Consider the following 15,895-nt stretch of genomic DNA (forward strand, 5'->3'; position numbering starts at 1 on the left):
AGTGGGAAAGGTAACACCTCTTCCAGCAGGAACCTTAGTCTTTCCCAGGAGGTCTCCTATCCAGGTACTGGCCAGGCTCACACCTGCTGAGCTTTAGTGCATTCCCAAATTTGAGTTGCAGGGTGACATACTGTAGCTGCTGGCACTTTAAAAGGTTAAAAGGTGTTTTTAAAAGTTTAAAAGGTATTTTCAGAAAGTGTGAATGTAAATCCTAGTAATTTCAATACAGGCATAAAGAATTTGAATTTCATTAAAGGTGCTCATCTCCCTGTCAGGATTAGGCCTAGATTAAATAAGAATGTCTGCCCGCCAGTTCCAGTTTTCAAAACCCAGTACTTGATAGCAGGTTTCCATTAATGACAAGGAAGATGCTTACAGCAAACAGAAACCTGCCATCATAAACAGTAAATGGGTTTGCATGAGGCAGGGTGTGTCGAAGATGGATTTAGTCTGGGGTTTAGTTTGAATCTGCTTGCTCACAGAGGAATGTGCAGAATGATCCCTTGCACATTGATAGCTATGCTTTTGCAGCAATGTCTCAACCATGGTATGAAATGGTTTATCTGCAGGAAAAAACAAATCTATGCTCCAGTTACTGCAGTTATCAAACATTTCTCAGACTCAAAGGTAATAGAGGTGATAATACAGTAGGTTTATTGATGACATCAGGTACTGCATTTGACATTACCCAGGCAAACAAATTAACTCATCTTTCATAATCTTCAGTGGAGACCTTGAATGAAATATTTTTAAAAAGAAGACGTTTTCCCATGACCCTTATTTTAACTACACAGGCCATGTTTGGATAGTAACTCAAGCTGGGAAATATCCAGACAGAATTTACCACTCCACTTTAGAAGGAGTTGAAAGGAGCACCATGTTTCATGCAGTGAGCTTGAAGACAGCTGTGTAAATGAATCCTTTCATGGTACACCAATGATAATTTCATTGTATCAGGAAGAGAAGAGCCAAACAGATTCTCCGTAATCAAATTGAAATAAGATTAAATCTCACAGTATCCAGGTCAACTGTCAGTGAATGAGCTACAGTGAATAACTGCCGTAAGAAATTAAACCATTAAGGCTATTCTGCTGTGGTGCAGCTACAGAAGCATATTTTTTACCTCGGCATTAAATAAGCAACACAAGCTCAAAATTGCTAACAAAAAAAAGACATTTCATATAAATCTGGAAACTTAAATCCCCTTATCAGTAGTTTTAGTTACATTAATGTGGTTAGTTATTTGTCAAGAGTTACACTTGTTATTTCTGTCTATATTAGAAGAATTTAAATAAAAATATGAATTACCTTCATAAAGCTGAGCATATTGAGGAAATCCTGCTGCCCGTAACCAGTCACATGCCTCCTTCGCTTCGATCTCTAAAACATAACCAGAACAAGTGAGTTGTGTGGCTCAGGACCATCTTTGAGAAATAAAATTATATGGCAAAAGATTTATAGTGTTCTTTCTTGCGATTCTTGTTAAGCACACATTTTGTAAACTATCATAGCACTGGAACATAGTAACAGTGTATCATTTAGGGTTTGCCATGTAAAGGGTTTTTAAGTGAAAGGGGGCAACCATAAGGAAAATACACAACAAAAAAATGAGGACTACCAAACACCCAACGAATAGTGGTTACATAAGACATTTTTCCACCTCCTGTCAAGACCGTCCTTAGCACTGGACATGATTAAGACAAAGAGATTTGGGTAATGGAGTAAAACTCGAGAACTTGCGAGAAACTGTGAATGAAATGAAGAGAAGTTGGTTCGTATTTCATCAGGTTTTCAATGCCAGACTCCTTGTTTTTTCTCGTTTACAGGTCGTGTGGTGGTCAGCACCTCTTTCTTACAGCTGCAGCGTCCTGGGTTTGATTCTAGCTTGGCGTACCTGTCTGCACGGCCTTTGTGTGCTGTCCCTGTGTTCATGTGGGTGTTTAGTGGGAACTGCAGCTTTTTTCTGCTGCCCAAGATGTGCAGATTAGATTTCACTAGCTATTTTAAGCTGCAGGTAAATTTCTAGGTGGGGGATTTCAAACTTGGAACGCTTCTTCACAGTACAAATAGACTACAGACAGAACCAAATTAGCACAACAGGCTGAATGCTACCATCTCATTTTTGTTCTTCTGATTTGATATTTCAGAGGTGAATATTCTCATATAATAACTAAAAGGTTTCACCCTGCCTTGCGCCCATTGCTTTCCAGGATAAGCTCCTGCTCCCCCACGACCCTGAACTGGATGATGAGGTTAGAAAATTCTGTTTCTGCTAGTATCCTACTCAAAGATGTTCTTCCCAAGTTCTTCTGACGATAACAGAAACATTGTTTGATTCACTACTTAAATCTATGTTTGGACATACTGTACTTAACTTTTAACATCACTGTGGTCATTACATAACAACACTGCTGTCTGGCTTAATTTCTGCAGATCCAAGTAAAATAAAACTGGAGTGAAAATGAATATCCCACATGGGTTTTTAGAAAATAAATAAATTATATCAAGCAATCATGTTACATTTATATTTAACATTAAATTAATGCAGACGCCAACAGTCAACTTTAGAATCTCTTAGATTAAAGCCCAGTAAATACTCCTGACCTCTTCATATCCTTGGCATAGAACATAGTTAAAATACAATTAAGGAATTTATGAAGACAGATTACATAACATTAGATAAAGGGGATTAGAAGGAACACGCAGCTGAGAAACAAGGTGTACTCAGTTACACAATTGTCAAGGGACAGGAATCCCATTGCAGTAACAGTAATTACAAGTTACAGCAGACTGTACAGACACAATGCAATTGTTTCACACACATTTAAAATATGAGATGATCAGCTCTATAAAAGCTAATTGTAAACAAATACTAAAAAAAAAAATTAAAATATATTTTAAAATTACTATATGAATGTCACCACTTATGGTGTTAAATGTACTCAAGAATGTGAAATACCTGGGGAAGTATTCAAAGAGTGAGAGAGAATGCAATGTTTTACTAAACAAAGCATGGGACTTAACAGTCCAGAAAATGTTTAAATTTTATTATGCCAGTGATTCTGAGACAATTAAGTTAGAAAAGGGGTCAATTTGGGAACAAAAGCATGTGGAAACTCCAAAAGACCCAAGATTGGAGCACAACCCAAAGGAAGCAGAAGGCTTTAAATAAAAAAAAGTTATGTTGACCCTGGACAAAACAAACTAAGGACCCACTTTTTTTCCCAGTACCATTCTGTTTAAAGTCACTTTACAGCTGGACTGATTAGTGCCTGGCAGAGGTGACCCAGTGGTCAGGGTCATGCTCTGACTCAAATTAACCATTGCTGGTAACTCTGAATCTGCCTCTCCTGGCTCCAGCCTCTGTGATCACAAGGCTCCTCTGCCACTTAACCAGAAAAGGAAACAGGCAATTTAGCCTTTTTCTGTCTGGTCATTTAATGGTAATAGTTTGCATATAATTTTAGGGCTGTGCCAGACCACAGTGCACCAGAAACACTCTGGGATCAGGAGGGATAGTTGCCCAGTCATTTGAGAACCAGTGCTGGATCATTGGTCAAGTTACTGCACCTTTATTGCATATATGACAAGACAGCAAAACAATGTGTCCTTCTCTTACACTTTCTTTACGACCGCATTTCCTTTCTGAAGTGAAAAGGCAATGTGAAATGTACCCTAAACTGTAGTTAACCTTTAACACTGCGCAAATCACTTTACCTTTGTGCTTTGCAAAAGAGGGGCTCTCTTTGATAAGCATTATAAGATGCACATCTTAATAACATCTAATGCTTAGTTACAGTTTTCTAATATTTTTAAACACCTCTTATGTGAGTATTTGTACTGCATACAAGATATTTTATGAACAGTAATAAATTAAATACAAAATTAAAGCACAAAAAATATCAACACCTTTTATCAACAAAATCAAATGCTCTATGAGAACAGAAATTCACATTTTTCTGCATGCACTAACATAATCAGTGTTACACAGCACAAAGACAATTTGGTAATGTTCAGAAAAAAAGACATACCCAAGCAATTGTCTGTAGAGTATTTAAATCCTGTTCACTAGTTCACTCCTAAAAGCACCTCAATGTGAGAGGGCAAAAGATCCCACTTGAATCTGAATCAGCACAGAGACAAATCTCACATAAAGAGACAGAAGCCTTGTCTGGGCTTTAGATCCTTTGCATTGCAACTTCTGTCATGCTGGTCACAGAAAGGAAAGCCTAACCTTTAAGTAATCACTCTTGGTACTGTATGGGAGAGGTGCATTCTGTGACGTGTCAAGGTGACCACATTATTGCTAGTCATGGTGCAGACTTTGGAAAGTATTTAAACCTGGAGTACAGGAACACAGCAAGAAAACAGTCAGTCGCAGCCCCTAACCCCACCTCCCAACACAACACTGGGCAAAGAAACTGACAGGGGTAATGGATGAGACACAAAGCAGGCACCTACTGGCCACCTGTGTTTCTTTATCCCACACACGAAAAGGTGAGAAACAGCAGAGCAACAACAATAAGAGCATTCATCAATTACCTTTAAAACTAATCAGCTTGGCTCAACTATCAAGTCAAAGCACAGACTTTTTTTTTGCTAGCGACTGCCTAATCTTTAAAAGAAGTCATTGATTAATTTAGCTTGCCAAGTAAATTACAACAATTTCACTTGCCTTTGCCTCCCCCCTGTTTCCCCCACCCACACCCCCAAATCAAAGCTTTCTCCAAAGTGTCAGGACATTTTGATTAACAGGCAAGCCAGCAAAGCAATTAACACCTGAGAACGTCTCACCTGCCTCTCTGACAGAAGAAAATACTTCAGATACTCAAGCTGGAACACTACCTGTGTTATCTGCAGTTTAGGATTTCCCATCCAGTTGGCTGAGACCCTGATTCTCTGCGAGTCTCTATTGTTCCTCATCATCCCTGCCCCACAGCGGGAATGCCGTCAGTATCCATGCTGTATGACAGCTGCAGGTGTTACTTTGTGGAGCATGAAATGTGAGCTGGGAATTCCTATGCATTTTACATTCTGTAACGCAATACAGGGTCTTTTGTACAGTACGCTTTTCTGAAGAAAGAGTGTGCTGGTATATGATGCCAGGAGGAGTCTAGTTCTTGTAGAAGGTGTACGTGTAGGATTCCACTACCACAAAGACAAGACAGTACAGTAAAGCCCTTAATAACATACCTTAGGATTAACAGTGTTGTAATAATGAATGTAAGACATCCCTACTCTTATGACTGACACCTTCCTTTCCTTTTATAATTCAGATCAAGTTATGAAATCGGTGTTACGTAATTAATGCTTAATGCATTCTGACTGAAGATCTGAAGCAACCGAAGGAGACACTTCTGACAGCTGTACGTAGGCAGTCTGTCTGGCGTGTTTTTGAATACACATGGTTCTTCTGTTCAAAGGCGAAAAGGAGTATTGGCAGCATCGTAGCTTTAAAAGGCAATTTCACATTCCCTTACTTTCAGTGTTTCATGTTTATTGGAAAAAATCAAAAGGTGAAACTCCTTCTTATCATTTATGGGGAGGGGGGTGTTAATTGATGTCTAGAAAAGTACTTCCATGCTATTCTTTACTATATTATGAAGAAATGAGTGACAAATCTAATAAAATATCTCATTATTAATGCAAAAGCGAAAGTGAAGGTACTGTACAGTATGACATTTGTATATTGGGAAATGGAGGTCCAGGCTAAAGTTTAATTTGGTAATGTAGCCAGAAAGGCAAATACAATCAATAACTGCAACAAAAAATAAAATTAAAAGTATCTAGCTTATTCTCTGAAACAAGAAACAAAGAAAAAACAAAGAAATAAGGGTTTTCCACCTTCTACACCATGACTTTAAACTTGAAAACTGCATGAAACATTTTTTCATTTTCAGAATATGTTTTCGAAATATACGCATCTGTAGCATTTTCTAAATAGAACTTCATTTATAGAAATGTCAGCTTGATTTTGGCTCAAGTCGGCTTTACAAATATACCATAATTTCCAAATATGTATTTGTTAAGTCCACTGGGCTGAATACTCTATCTTAATTAAACATAACATAAATAAAAAAAACATTTAAGATTAATATGTTAAATTTAAACAATGGAAAGCTGTCAAACCATAATTATCACTAAAAATCACATCTTATATAGCTAAAAAAACAAAGGAAATGTATTTTTGGGAAATATGAGGTTTGGAATATTAATGATACCCTTTTTCAACTTTTGCTGTTTGAAACCTGAGTTGCAACTTACAGTAAATGTCAGTTTGTCATTTTATTATTAAGCTTCCATATCTTCCCATCAATTAAACCGATTCCTCTGACAGGCAGTTCCAAAAAAATAGTACCGCACTTTCTACAATTCATTATTAAATTACAGATTAAGCCTTGTAAACCTTTCTGCTTTTGTCATTTGTCATTTTAGGATAAAAGATATTTAAAACATTTTTGTTACTCACTTGAGATTATCATCCTTGAGTCTTTTCCTAACGTGTCTGAGTCTCTCTAGCGGATTCACAAATCCTACACACGTCTCAACATCTTGTTTCCCACAGTGTTCGCATTCCGACAGCCTGTGAGGAGGGCGAGCGTGGCTCTAGGTTTAATCCCCGCACAAGGATCTCCCAGCAGTGACTTCATATACTTCCTCGCACTGCCATCTGTCTGCTCTTCTTCGTAAGCAAAATTTTGGTGAAGCATGTAATCACTGGGGGTATGAGTTTGGGGGTGGGGGGGCAGGAAGCCTGCGAGATAGGAATTTTTATCAGACGTAATCAAACTCCAGCAAATACACTGGGACTTTCTGCTCTAATCACTCACAAAGCTTCCAGTGAGGAGTTTAGACAGCAAATTCTCCTTGTGTTTTCTTAAGATACACAGTTTAACGCATGTTCATGTGCGGTAGCTGAAAGGAATCACAAACCCCTCCTGACTGCGATAATGGCAGAGTCCTGGGAGATGTTATTTCTTTGGGGGGCTGGGAACTCCAGATGTTCCAGCTGAGCTGAGGAATGGAAAAACGTAGGCAGCTGTAGTGGGAAAAACACAACATAAACAGTTGGAAACTATGGAGCTGTGAGTCATATTAGGATTGCTTACTTTATAAGCTGAAGTACTGTACTACATTATACATAATGTCTCTGAGACAATGTAACCCTATGGAGACCAGGTTTTTTTTAACAAAGCCATGCTTTGTTAAAAAGAATCTACATCTTAAGTTTTGTCTGAGCGTGAAGACTTAGCTGAATGAGTCAAACTGTGCAATGGTGAAAAAAATGAATCAAGTAAGCAGGCAATCTTTGTGTGTCTATTTTGACCAATCCAAACTGTGCATATAACCTTATGAATCATTAAGATCAGCCTTGTGTAACAGTCCTTGTTAATGACGACAGTTGCGGTGCAAGACGTAATTACAGGGGTAGAGGCTCTGAAACCACTGAACGAGAATAGTAGGTATCCAAATCAAAACAATGGATTGCCCTGTCTGGAGAATCCCTTTCAAACGTCATAAACTTGAGACTCAACAGACTTTAAACAGAGATCTGATTTCACTGCACATGCAATGACGTCTGTACGTTCTATTATAATGCAATTTCCTGTTACCTACAGTACACATACGAGAACAGTGTTTTTGTCATCTTTTCTATGGTACTTCAGGAGTTTTTATTGTTGAAAAAGTGTCAACTGTTACACTATCTGTATCACTACAGTAAATGTGAATATATTAAGAATAAATTTAAATAAATTAGTACAACTGGAATCTTGACTTATAGAAATTTTAGAATGTTGCAGTTTATCTGATTTGTAACTACATCCTGATTTACTTCAGGAAAATAGGTTTAACAACACAAAGAAAAACAAAGGCAAAAGTTCTAAAATCTCCCTGAAATCAGTTTCCAGTTGAAACTTGATATCAATTCCTATTGAAAGTCTGGAATATCTCCCTACTTCTTCCATGTTCCCAACAGGTCATCTAATTGAACTCTGATACTAAAGAAGTCACAGGGAGTTTGTTAAGGTTATTTTTCTGGTAAGAGGATAATTATTGAATTTTCAATTTCTTCCATGTATTGTCTAAGTATAATTAAAGAGGTTTACATTAACTTTTGTGTAAAAAAATATTGGACTTATCTACTGTGCACTCCCACTCTGTTTTCTATTGAAACATGATAGTCACGTTTACAGCATTTTGGAGACAATAGGTTTCTGAAATTGCCCTACTCTCAGCGCAAGCTCACCTCTGAATTTAAATCACCTTGCCAAGTGAGTCATCCACCACACTGCTATGAATATTTGGAGCTTTTAAAATTTGATTACCTTTAAATAAATAAAAAGATTGTTGTCATAACATGTAAAAAGTGTTTAGATTAAAAACCAATTAAGGCTGACTGCTTCACATCAGGAGCAAGCGCTTAAACAAGAAAAGCTTCTGTCTTAAGGCTCTTTCATTTTTAAACCATTGTTTAAACTCAAGCACAGAGGGTTGCATATTGCTAAGGCTGACTCTTTCTAGTCTAGTCCATCATAAACCACAGCATCCTATGGCTCATTCTTTAAACAGTCTACATGTTTTCTTAACTTCTCCAGCCACAAATACTTAAATTGAATGTGGTGAGTTAAAAAAGTGATTTTTTTAAACACCAAAAATGGGTATGCATAGGTCGCCTCACTACAGCACATAAAACAGGAACTTGCAGTACATTAAAGCACTTCTGAACAGCAGAGACACTGGTGGGTGTTGGAAAAAGCTAAATGCTGGAATGCCTCGAGTCATTTTTTTCCAGTCTCGTGGGAATAAAGGACTCCTGCGTCTGAGACGGGGGTGGGGGGGTTTAATTAATGTAGGCCCCAGTCTCAGTCTAACCCCTAGTAGGCAGAAGTCTAAACACAATACCACACAATCAGCAAGAGCTGGCCATTGAACACCATAGTCAACATATGTCCTTTATTAATTTTTTTCTAGTACTTTCTGTCATCTTCTTAATCTGCATACTATAAGAGCACAGGAACATTTAAAAGGAAATGTATTTAGTCTAGTTAGTGTATTATGTCTAGCCTGCCTGATTCGTTATAAAGTTTTTCAGTGAACTTTAAAAAAGCAGTTTATATAATCTGTTTTTTCCTGATATTCAAATGTATTCTCATTGCTTTTCTTGTCATCTGTAGTCCACATGGTAATAAGTGAGGGAAAGCAATACAGAGAGTTGTGTCACATAGCCTTAATGTTATTATCCTTTATTAACAGACTTCAGATCTTTGTTTGACACTGATTCAGTCTGTTCCCTTAAATAAACATAGACATAACTGTTTATTAAAAACCTAATTAAAAAGACATAATCTGGCCAGTACGTCAGGCCCTACACAATACTCATTTCCAGCCTGACTTGTACTCAAAACCTTGCCTTAAAATCGCTGCTAACACTGCTTCTAAAATCAAAAATCTATGCAGCCTCACAGGGTTGCTAGGGGACCAGGCCGAAGTTTCCTAAAATAAGAAATCCAGGGTATGATTTAGTTCTGTGGTTTTGGGATTGCTTGAGTGCAACACCCTTTTTGAACCACAGTCTGAGTGTTACTGAATGGAAGGGGGTGTCCCTGTTTTTTGGCAAGCAGTGGCACAAGGCCTTGTGCCTTGAGAATGGAAAGCCAAGCGCCTTACATTTGTGTTTAGTTCTGTATTTTTACTATATACTATTTTATATCATGGGGATTTGATGCTTGCTTTGTCAAGAAGAAACAGAAATGTTGTGGGAGCAACTGGCTGCTGCAGAAAACCAGCTCTCTTGAAGACAAGCTGGTGGGCATAAACGGTAATCAGGGAACAACTGATTGGCAAAAATTTGGGGGTACTGGAGTCACTTGAGTGGACTGTAGTTAAAAAACTTACACGCAAACAGTGCCGCCAAAACAGTGCATATAAAAAATAATGTCCTATATATTTTATGTGAAGTTTTCACCAAGTGTATGTTCTCTGTTTCAGACAATACACAATCCCTTGTGCTAGCTGGATTCAGACATAAAACAGTACTAAGAGAGAGCACTGCAGCACTGCACTGAGGCAGAACTGAAGAAGGGAAGTAATCGCTGTGCTTGCAGCTTGTCCTCAGCCCAGGCTGAGGCTGAGGCCTCGCAGGCATACTTCCAGACTTCCAGAGCCACCCAGCAGGTTCTGAGAGCGGTACTCCCCACTATAGCAAAAGACAATCTACTTAGGAGATTCCACCACCATAACAGGCTTGCTTTACAAAGCTGGGTAAGTCTCAGCCCTGTCTTGATGGCATATTCAAAGAGATGATGAACACGGAGAGCAGCTGTTCCATCCATCTATCCATTTTATAATCTCTTCTTCCAATTCAGCGTCGCTGGGGAGCCGGAGTCTACCCCCCCCCCCCAAACAACGGAGTGCAAGGAGGAATACACACCAGTCCATTGCAGGACAGCCAGACACAAACGTGCACACATGCGGACCAGGGGTCATTTTCTCAGAAGCCAATTCACCTACCAGTATGTTTCTGGAATATGGGAGGAAACTGGAGCAACTGGAGGAAACCCAGGTTAACAGTGAGAGAACAAACAAACTTGACACAGATAGCACTCTGGGTCTGGAATTGAACCCGGGGCCACAGCACAGCAATGCTAACCACTGTGCCTGCAGCACTTGTTCCAACCCTTTGAATTTGTAAGAGGTGTCAAGTGTGAACTACAAGTTAGCGAATTCCCAGCACATTGTCCCCGTGTGTTTTATTCTGAAAGACAATACAATAAAAACTAATGGACTTTAAAGATGATCTGAACTATTCTTACACAAACTAACCGTCAGTCAACACATTCTTTGCACGCTCTGTAAATGGACGCCAGAGGATCAAGACACGGTTTTCAAGAACAGAATTTATGGCATTCAGCTAAAGTTAACACATGTACAGGATAGGACTGTCATGGAATACAATAAGCTGATCTAATAAAGTTCAGGAGAAGGTCAAGTCCTAATCTCTACCACTTCATCTTACTTATGTAGAAGTATGATACTTCTTGCATACTTGCTTATGCGTTTTTTCATATCTCCTATCTCATTATCTCCACCTCATCTTCAGCCTCGAAGAATTCTCATTCTACATTAAAGGGAACAGTTCCAACAGTCCTGTCCTAAAGAACGGGCTGTCATTCTCCTCAAGCAGGTAAGTTAGCTCAAATAATGTTTGTTTTTCAAATCACGCCTCTTCTACACCGTAATTAGAATTGGCCCAATCTATTGAAATAGTGGACGGGGAAGCAGAGGTACTTGATTTTTTTCTCATTAGATGAACTCACAGAAGTTTCAAATTTGACTTGGATAGAAAAAGGACATTTGAGCCTTTATTCAGAATTTTTAAAAATATTTTTTTCACTCTCAATTTGCAAGTTGGGAGATGATTTAGACAGGAAAAGTCTTCCCAGAGTAATGAGAAACCTTTGCATTTATCTTTGAGGAAAAGGCAGCAGTTTTCAGACTAGATTGGGGAGATTGTTAGAGCACATCCAAGAACAAAATTCCAAGAAAAATGTCTGTGCTATTCTGTACTACAGTTACACCTGGTGTCTCTGGCGAACAGGCCTCTGAGATCTGTAGTTACACATCAGTCAACAGAAGCTGTGAACCATTTTTTTCTAAAAGAAAATAAAGCAATCTCAAGACTAACTGAAGCCAATGAAAGCAAAATCATCAAAATCTCAAGTAAACCCTCTATGAAAGACTTACTTTTGAATTGATGTTGCACTTATTACAACACTGGTGCGTTACTGAACCAAAACAATGTTGCCAGCTTCCGTCATTTTTTATTAAGTTGGAAGAACATGATAGTCTAGTACAAATGAGAAGTTTTGTGGTTACTATCTGGCACGGCAGTTTGCTGAGCTGAAGCACAACTGCAGAGCCAGGTCAGAGTCCTCAGAACAGAGACAGAGCCAACTCTCACTTTGTGTCCACCGGTTGACCAGCTGTTGCCAGACTTCAGAATTCTCCCATTTCATAATGATGTCTTATTCAAGAACTTCAATGGAATTTAAAGATGAAAGAAGGGACTAAGGAACAAGTAGTCGGTTTATTCCATTCCGAAGAAGGCTCCACAGCTGAAACGTTGTGTTTTTTTTCTTCTCTTTTCAGCATGGAATAAACCTGTTACTTGTTCCTTTGCAGCCTACGCATGCTGACGCAGATACCCACCTGAAAGATGGGACTAAATTGTTTAAGAGGAACAATTTATACTCTTGACATCTTTAATAATTCCCCAATTCCCTGAATGATGAGATAATCAGTAATATAGAGAAGTAGAAATTAACATGACTGGACATTTTTTATACACACATTTACACTGGTTGATTGTGTTACTGATTTGGTTGAGCTGTACACTAGCAACACAAAAGTAATGGGTTTGATCCCTAACAGCCTCTTTCAATTCACCTATCCAGTGTGCAGAGACATGAGGTTCTTAATATGATGGTACTACCAGTAGAAGTCTATGAAGTGTGAATCTGGGCTTCTTGCTTTGTGTGGCTGCCAGCTTCTCTCAAAAGACGTTACACTACAGAATGGAGGTGGACATTGGCAAGAGTTCATCTCTCAGTGAGCCAGATGTTAACTGTGTACCACCAAATAAATGAATCTCAGCCGCATTCAAAGTGCACACTCTGCAAAGTTTTTCTTTGCATGAATGAAAAAAATAACTTTTTGCGTTTTACCAAACATAAATAAAATGTTTTTTTCTCTTCATTGAAGTCTTGAATCATTGTTTGTAGCTGAATCATTTTTCTGGGAACGTATCTCTTTCAATGAATGAAGACATCTTTTTTATTTTTTTTTAATTTCTATGCAAGTTATAAACATTATTAAATATATATTTTATTCAAATGTACAAAATGTTTTTGTTTCAATTAATTTAGTATTAACAAGTACATTTTTTTCATTACTTTCTGTGGAATTAGTTGTGAAATCTGTGCACATGGCATTTCTCGGTCTGACCAGGATTTACTTTCTTGCAGAAATTGAAGAATATTTGACGCTTCAACATGCTGTAAATATTTGAAGAAAACTCCAAGTGGAAAACAACTCTTTTTCAGAAAGAGCCAGCCGTGTTGTCTAAAAACCATGTAAACAACAGACTACAGCACAAACTGCCTTTGATGGATGACTGGAAGTGGGGAAGTAGTGCTCACTTTGATAAAGGAAAGCACATTTTTGTTATAACTTATGTCTCATGACAAGCTAACCGTTAAAACAGTTAAACATACGCCTGCTGCTCAGACTGAAATATATAATTGACATCAGTTTGATCATAAGAATCTAAGTCATGTACTGCATATGGAACTGTAAAATGATATGGGACTGGGAACACTCCACATGGCAGGCATAACAACATAATACCTTCCAATGCTGTAAAAAAGAAGAAAAAAACCATTCCGCAATTCTTAACATCAAAGTCATCTGAAGGTTACGGCTCCACCAGAGCTCGCGGACATTTGCGGGAAAGCTAATTTTTCACCTCTAAGGCCATCACACAAAGACTGCTCCAATGAAACCCATGTGGCAGCAAGGCCAGCTTGACTGTTCGCAGTGACAGATGGATACGAATTCCTCCGCCACCTTTTCAAGTGCAGGTGCATTCCTGATTCGTCACCGCTGGGGCCGGGGGTGGGAACAGAAGGGGCTGGCACACATGACTTCTATTAGTTCGGCCTCAGAGTAACCCACCCAGGTGTCTACTTGTCAGAGGTCTAGAAAGGCCCCCCACCACAACACCTAGAGCTTCTTTAGCCTCTGAAAGCTACAGTACAATTCTCCAAATCTCTAAGCATCCCCGTCCTGTGGCCAAGACAGCCCTGAACAAAACCGAAATCAATCAGCAGACCTTTCTGTAAAATACATAAAGCAGTTGCTTGCAAGACTTACACAGAAGATAAACGATTCCAGACATTGGACAGAAGCCATTTTCCCACACATGCTAAAATGTTTTGACATCCATCTTGGGGGCTAGTGTAGTTTTTTTTTCTTTGGTGAGAAAAACATCAACTTTAGCTTTTGGAGCCAGCAATTCTTTTTTTTCTGTCTAACCTCATTTTCTTTTCTTCTTATTTTCAGCTCACACCACATCTGTCAAATTCTTTTTATTCTCTGTATTCTAATATATATGTTAAATTTGCTTCAGTCCTGATTACCTAAGAGCATTATCAATACACAGCGTGTCATCAACTGATTAAGAGTATGTTTCTATTTGAAGACATTCTGAGAATGCCATTATGTTTTATACATAGAAACAATAATCCAAAATAAGTGAAGAGCACAGTTTTGGGATACATACTGTATGACAAGTGGAGTAACTGGTTTTATGATATTTTTAAAAAGTCTGATTGTAAAAAAGAACATTCAAGATCTTAAAACCTACTTTAATTTTTCCTGTTATTCTTGGCAATGACTGTCGTGAAAGCACACCATACACATCGATAGACTACAAAACCATTCATTCAAAAAGTAGCTATACAAACTCAATGACACTGTAACACATCTAGTGCTTTCTGCAATTTAAAACACGAAAAACAATGTACCTCTGGGCTTCCACCCTCCATTTCATCACCATTCAAAAGAAATGAGAAGGTTCCCCGCAAAAATCAGATGTAAATTGGAGTGTGTTTCGGCTTCTGGCTTTTTCAGTCCGATGCCCTGGCTCCTCTGTCAGCCAGACTTTGGTCTGTCTCTTTTCAGATGTGCTCCTAACCCCTCCCCCTCATCTACAGCACAGCTGGGATCTGTACAGCCTGCCTTCCACTCCGATAATGAATTTGTATGTACAGTAACTTTGTTTTCCAACAAGCAATTAAACACTCCTGTCAAAGGAACGACTTCTTAACTTGTGGACTGCAAGTCCTGACACTGATGAGTAGTTACACTGGCATTTTAATTATGAGAAATCAACTTGCCTTTACAAGCACATTGTTTTTTTCCAGTTTTGCAGTTTTCAAATCACACAGTTTCCTACTGGTTGTAAATTCTTGATGAAAAAAAATTCATTCATTTGATTCAATAACAACGACATCTATCATTTCATGAAAGTCTTAGAAGTGAGAGACCATTTCTCTCAGTTCTTTTTTGCTCAACTTCTAACTGGAATCTTATTTTAAATTAGGAGAAGAATATACAGAAAATGAGTAAACTGCAAAATCCATTGAAAATATTAAAATCAGGGATTTGCTTTGGCTGTCTTGGATAAGGAATATTTTGATTAATAGAACTTCAATGCTGTCTCCAACTAAATTATATTGCACTCATTACTTCTTCAAAAGTACTCTGGAATTCTCTGTTTTGTTAACAATACTGGATCCCATATGATGCGTGAGATCTGTAAAAATCAAAGACAAACATTTTGGTCTTTTGATTTTTTAATTTAACACACGTGCTTACAGTTTCACAAGGTCAAGTTATTTGATATACACAGCATCAACAGCTTGAAATCAGAAAACTGGGCCTGACACTGATACTGTCAGTAAATTACATGCTTGTTATACAGCTTGGGCATTTAGTTTCACACATATATAGTGAACATACCTCATTTTCAATTAACATCAAGTTGTTTGAACATTTGAAGAATGATACTAATGATGATTAGACAAAGCAATGATGGTGGGTTAACAGTGATATGGGCTCTGAGCTTGTAACTGCAAGACTGTGGGTTCACAACACCAGTGCAGCACTGCTGTTGTATCCTTAAAGGAGGCACTTCACCCAAGCACCTCTAGTTCAATACCCAGCTGTATAAATGGGCGCAAATGTAAGGCTAAAAGCATCAACCCAATAAATTAGTAATCAAAAATTATGAAAAGTTGTTTTTTTGTCACAGATACTGAGAATGATGTCCAAA

General features: G+C 38.2%; 1 protein-coding gene across 2 annotated transcripts in view; it reads right to left on the reverse strand.

Annotated features, from left to right (window-relative positions):
• The window catches only part of LOC148830638 (stAR-related lipid transfer protein 13-like), a 125,542-nt gene that overhangs the window by 18,091 nt on the left and 91,556 nt on the right, over positions 1-15,895 (reverse strand). For both annotated transcript variants that reach the window (XM_088921367.1, XM_088921368.1), the window contains one exon: positions 1,309-1,380. In XM_088921367.1, the coding sequence (XP_088777493.1) occupies positions 1,309-1,380 (72 nt within the window). The remainder of the gene's footprint in view (positions 1-1,308; positions 1,381-15,895) is intronic.

Source organism: Atractosteus spatula, chromosome 7 (assembly GCF_055471065.1).
Source record: "Atractosteus spatula isolate fAtrSpa1 chromosome 7, fAtrSpa1.hap1, whole genome shotgun sequence".
In the NCBI taxonomy this organism is placed as follows: domain Eukaryota; kingdom Metazoa; phylum Chordata; class Actinopteri; order Semionotiformes; family Lepisosteidae; genus Atractosteus; species Atractosteus spatula.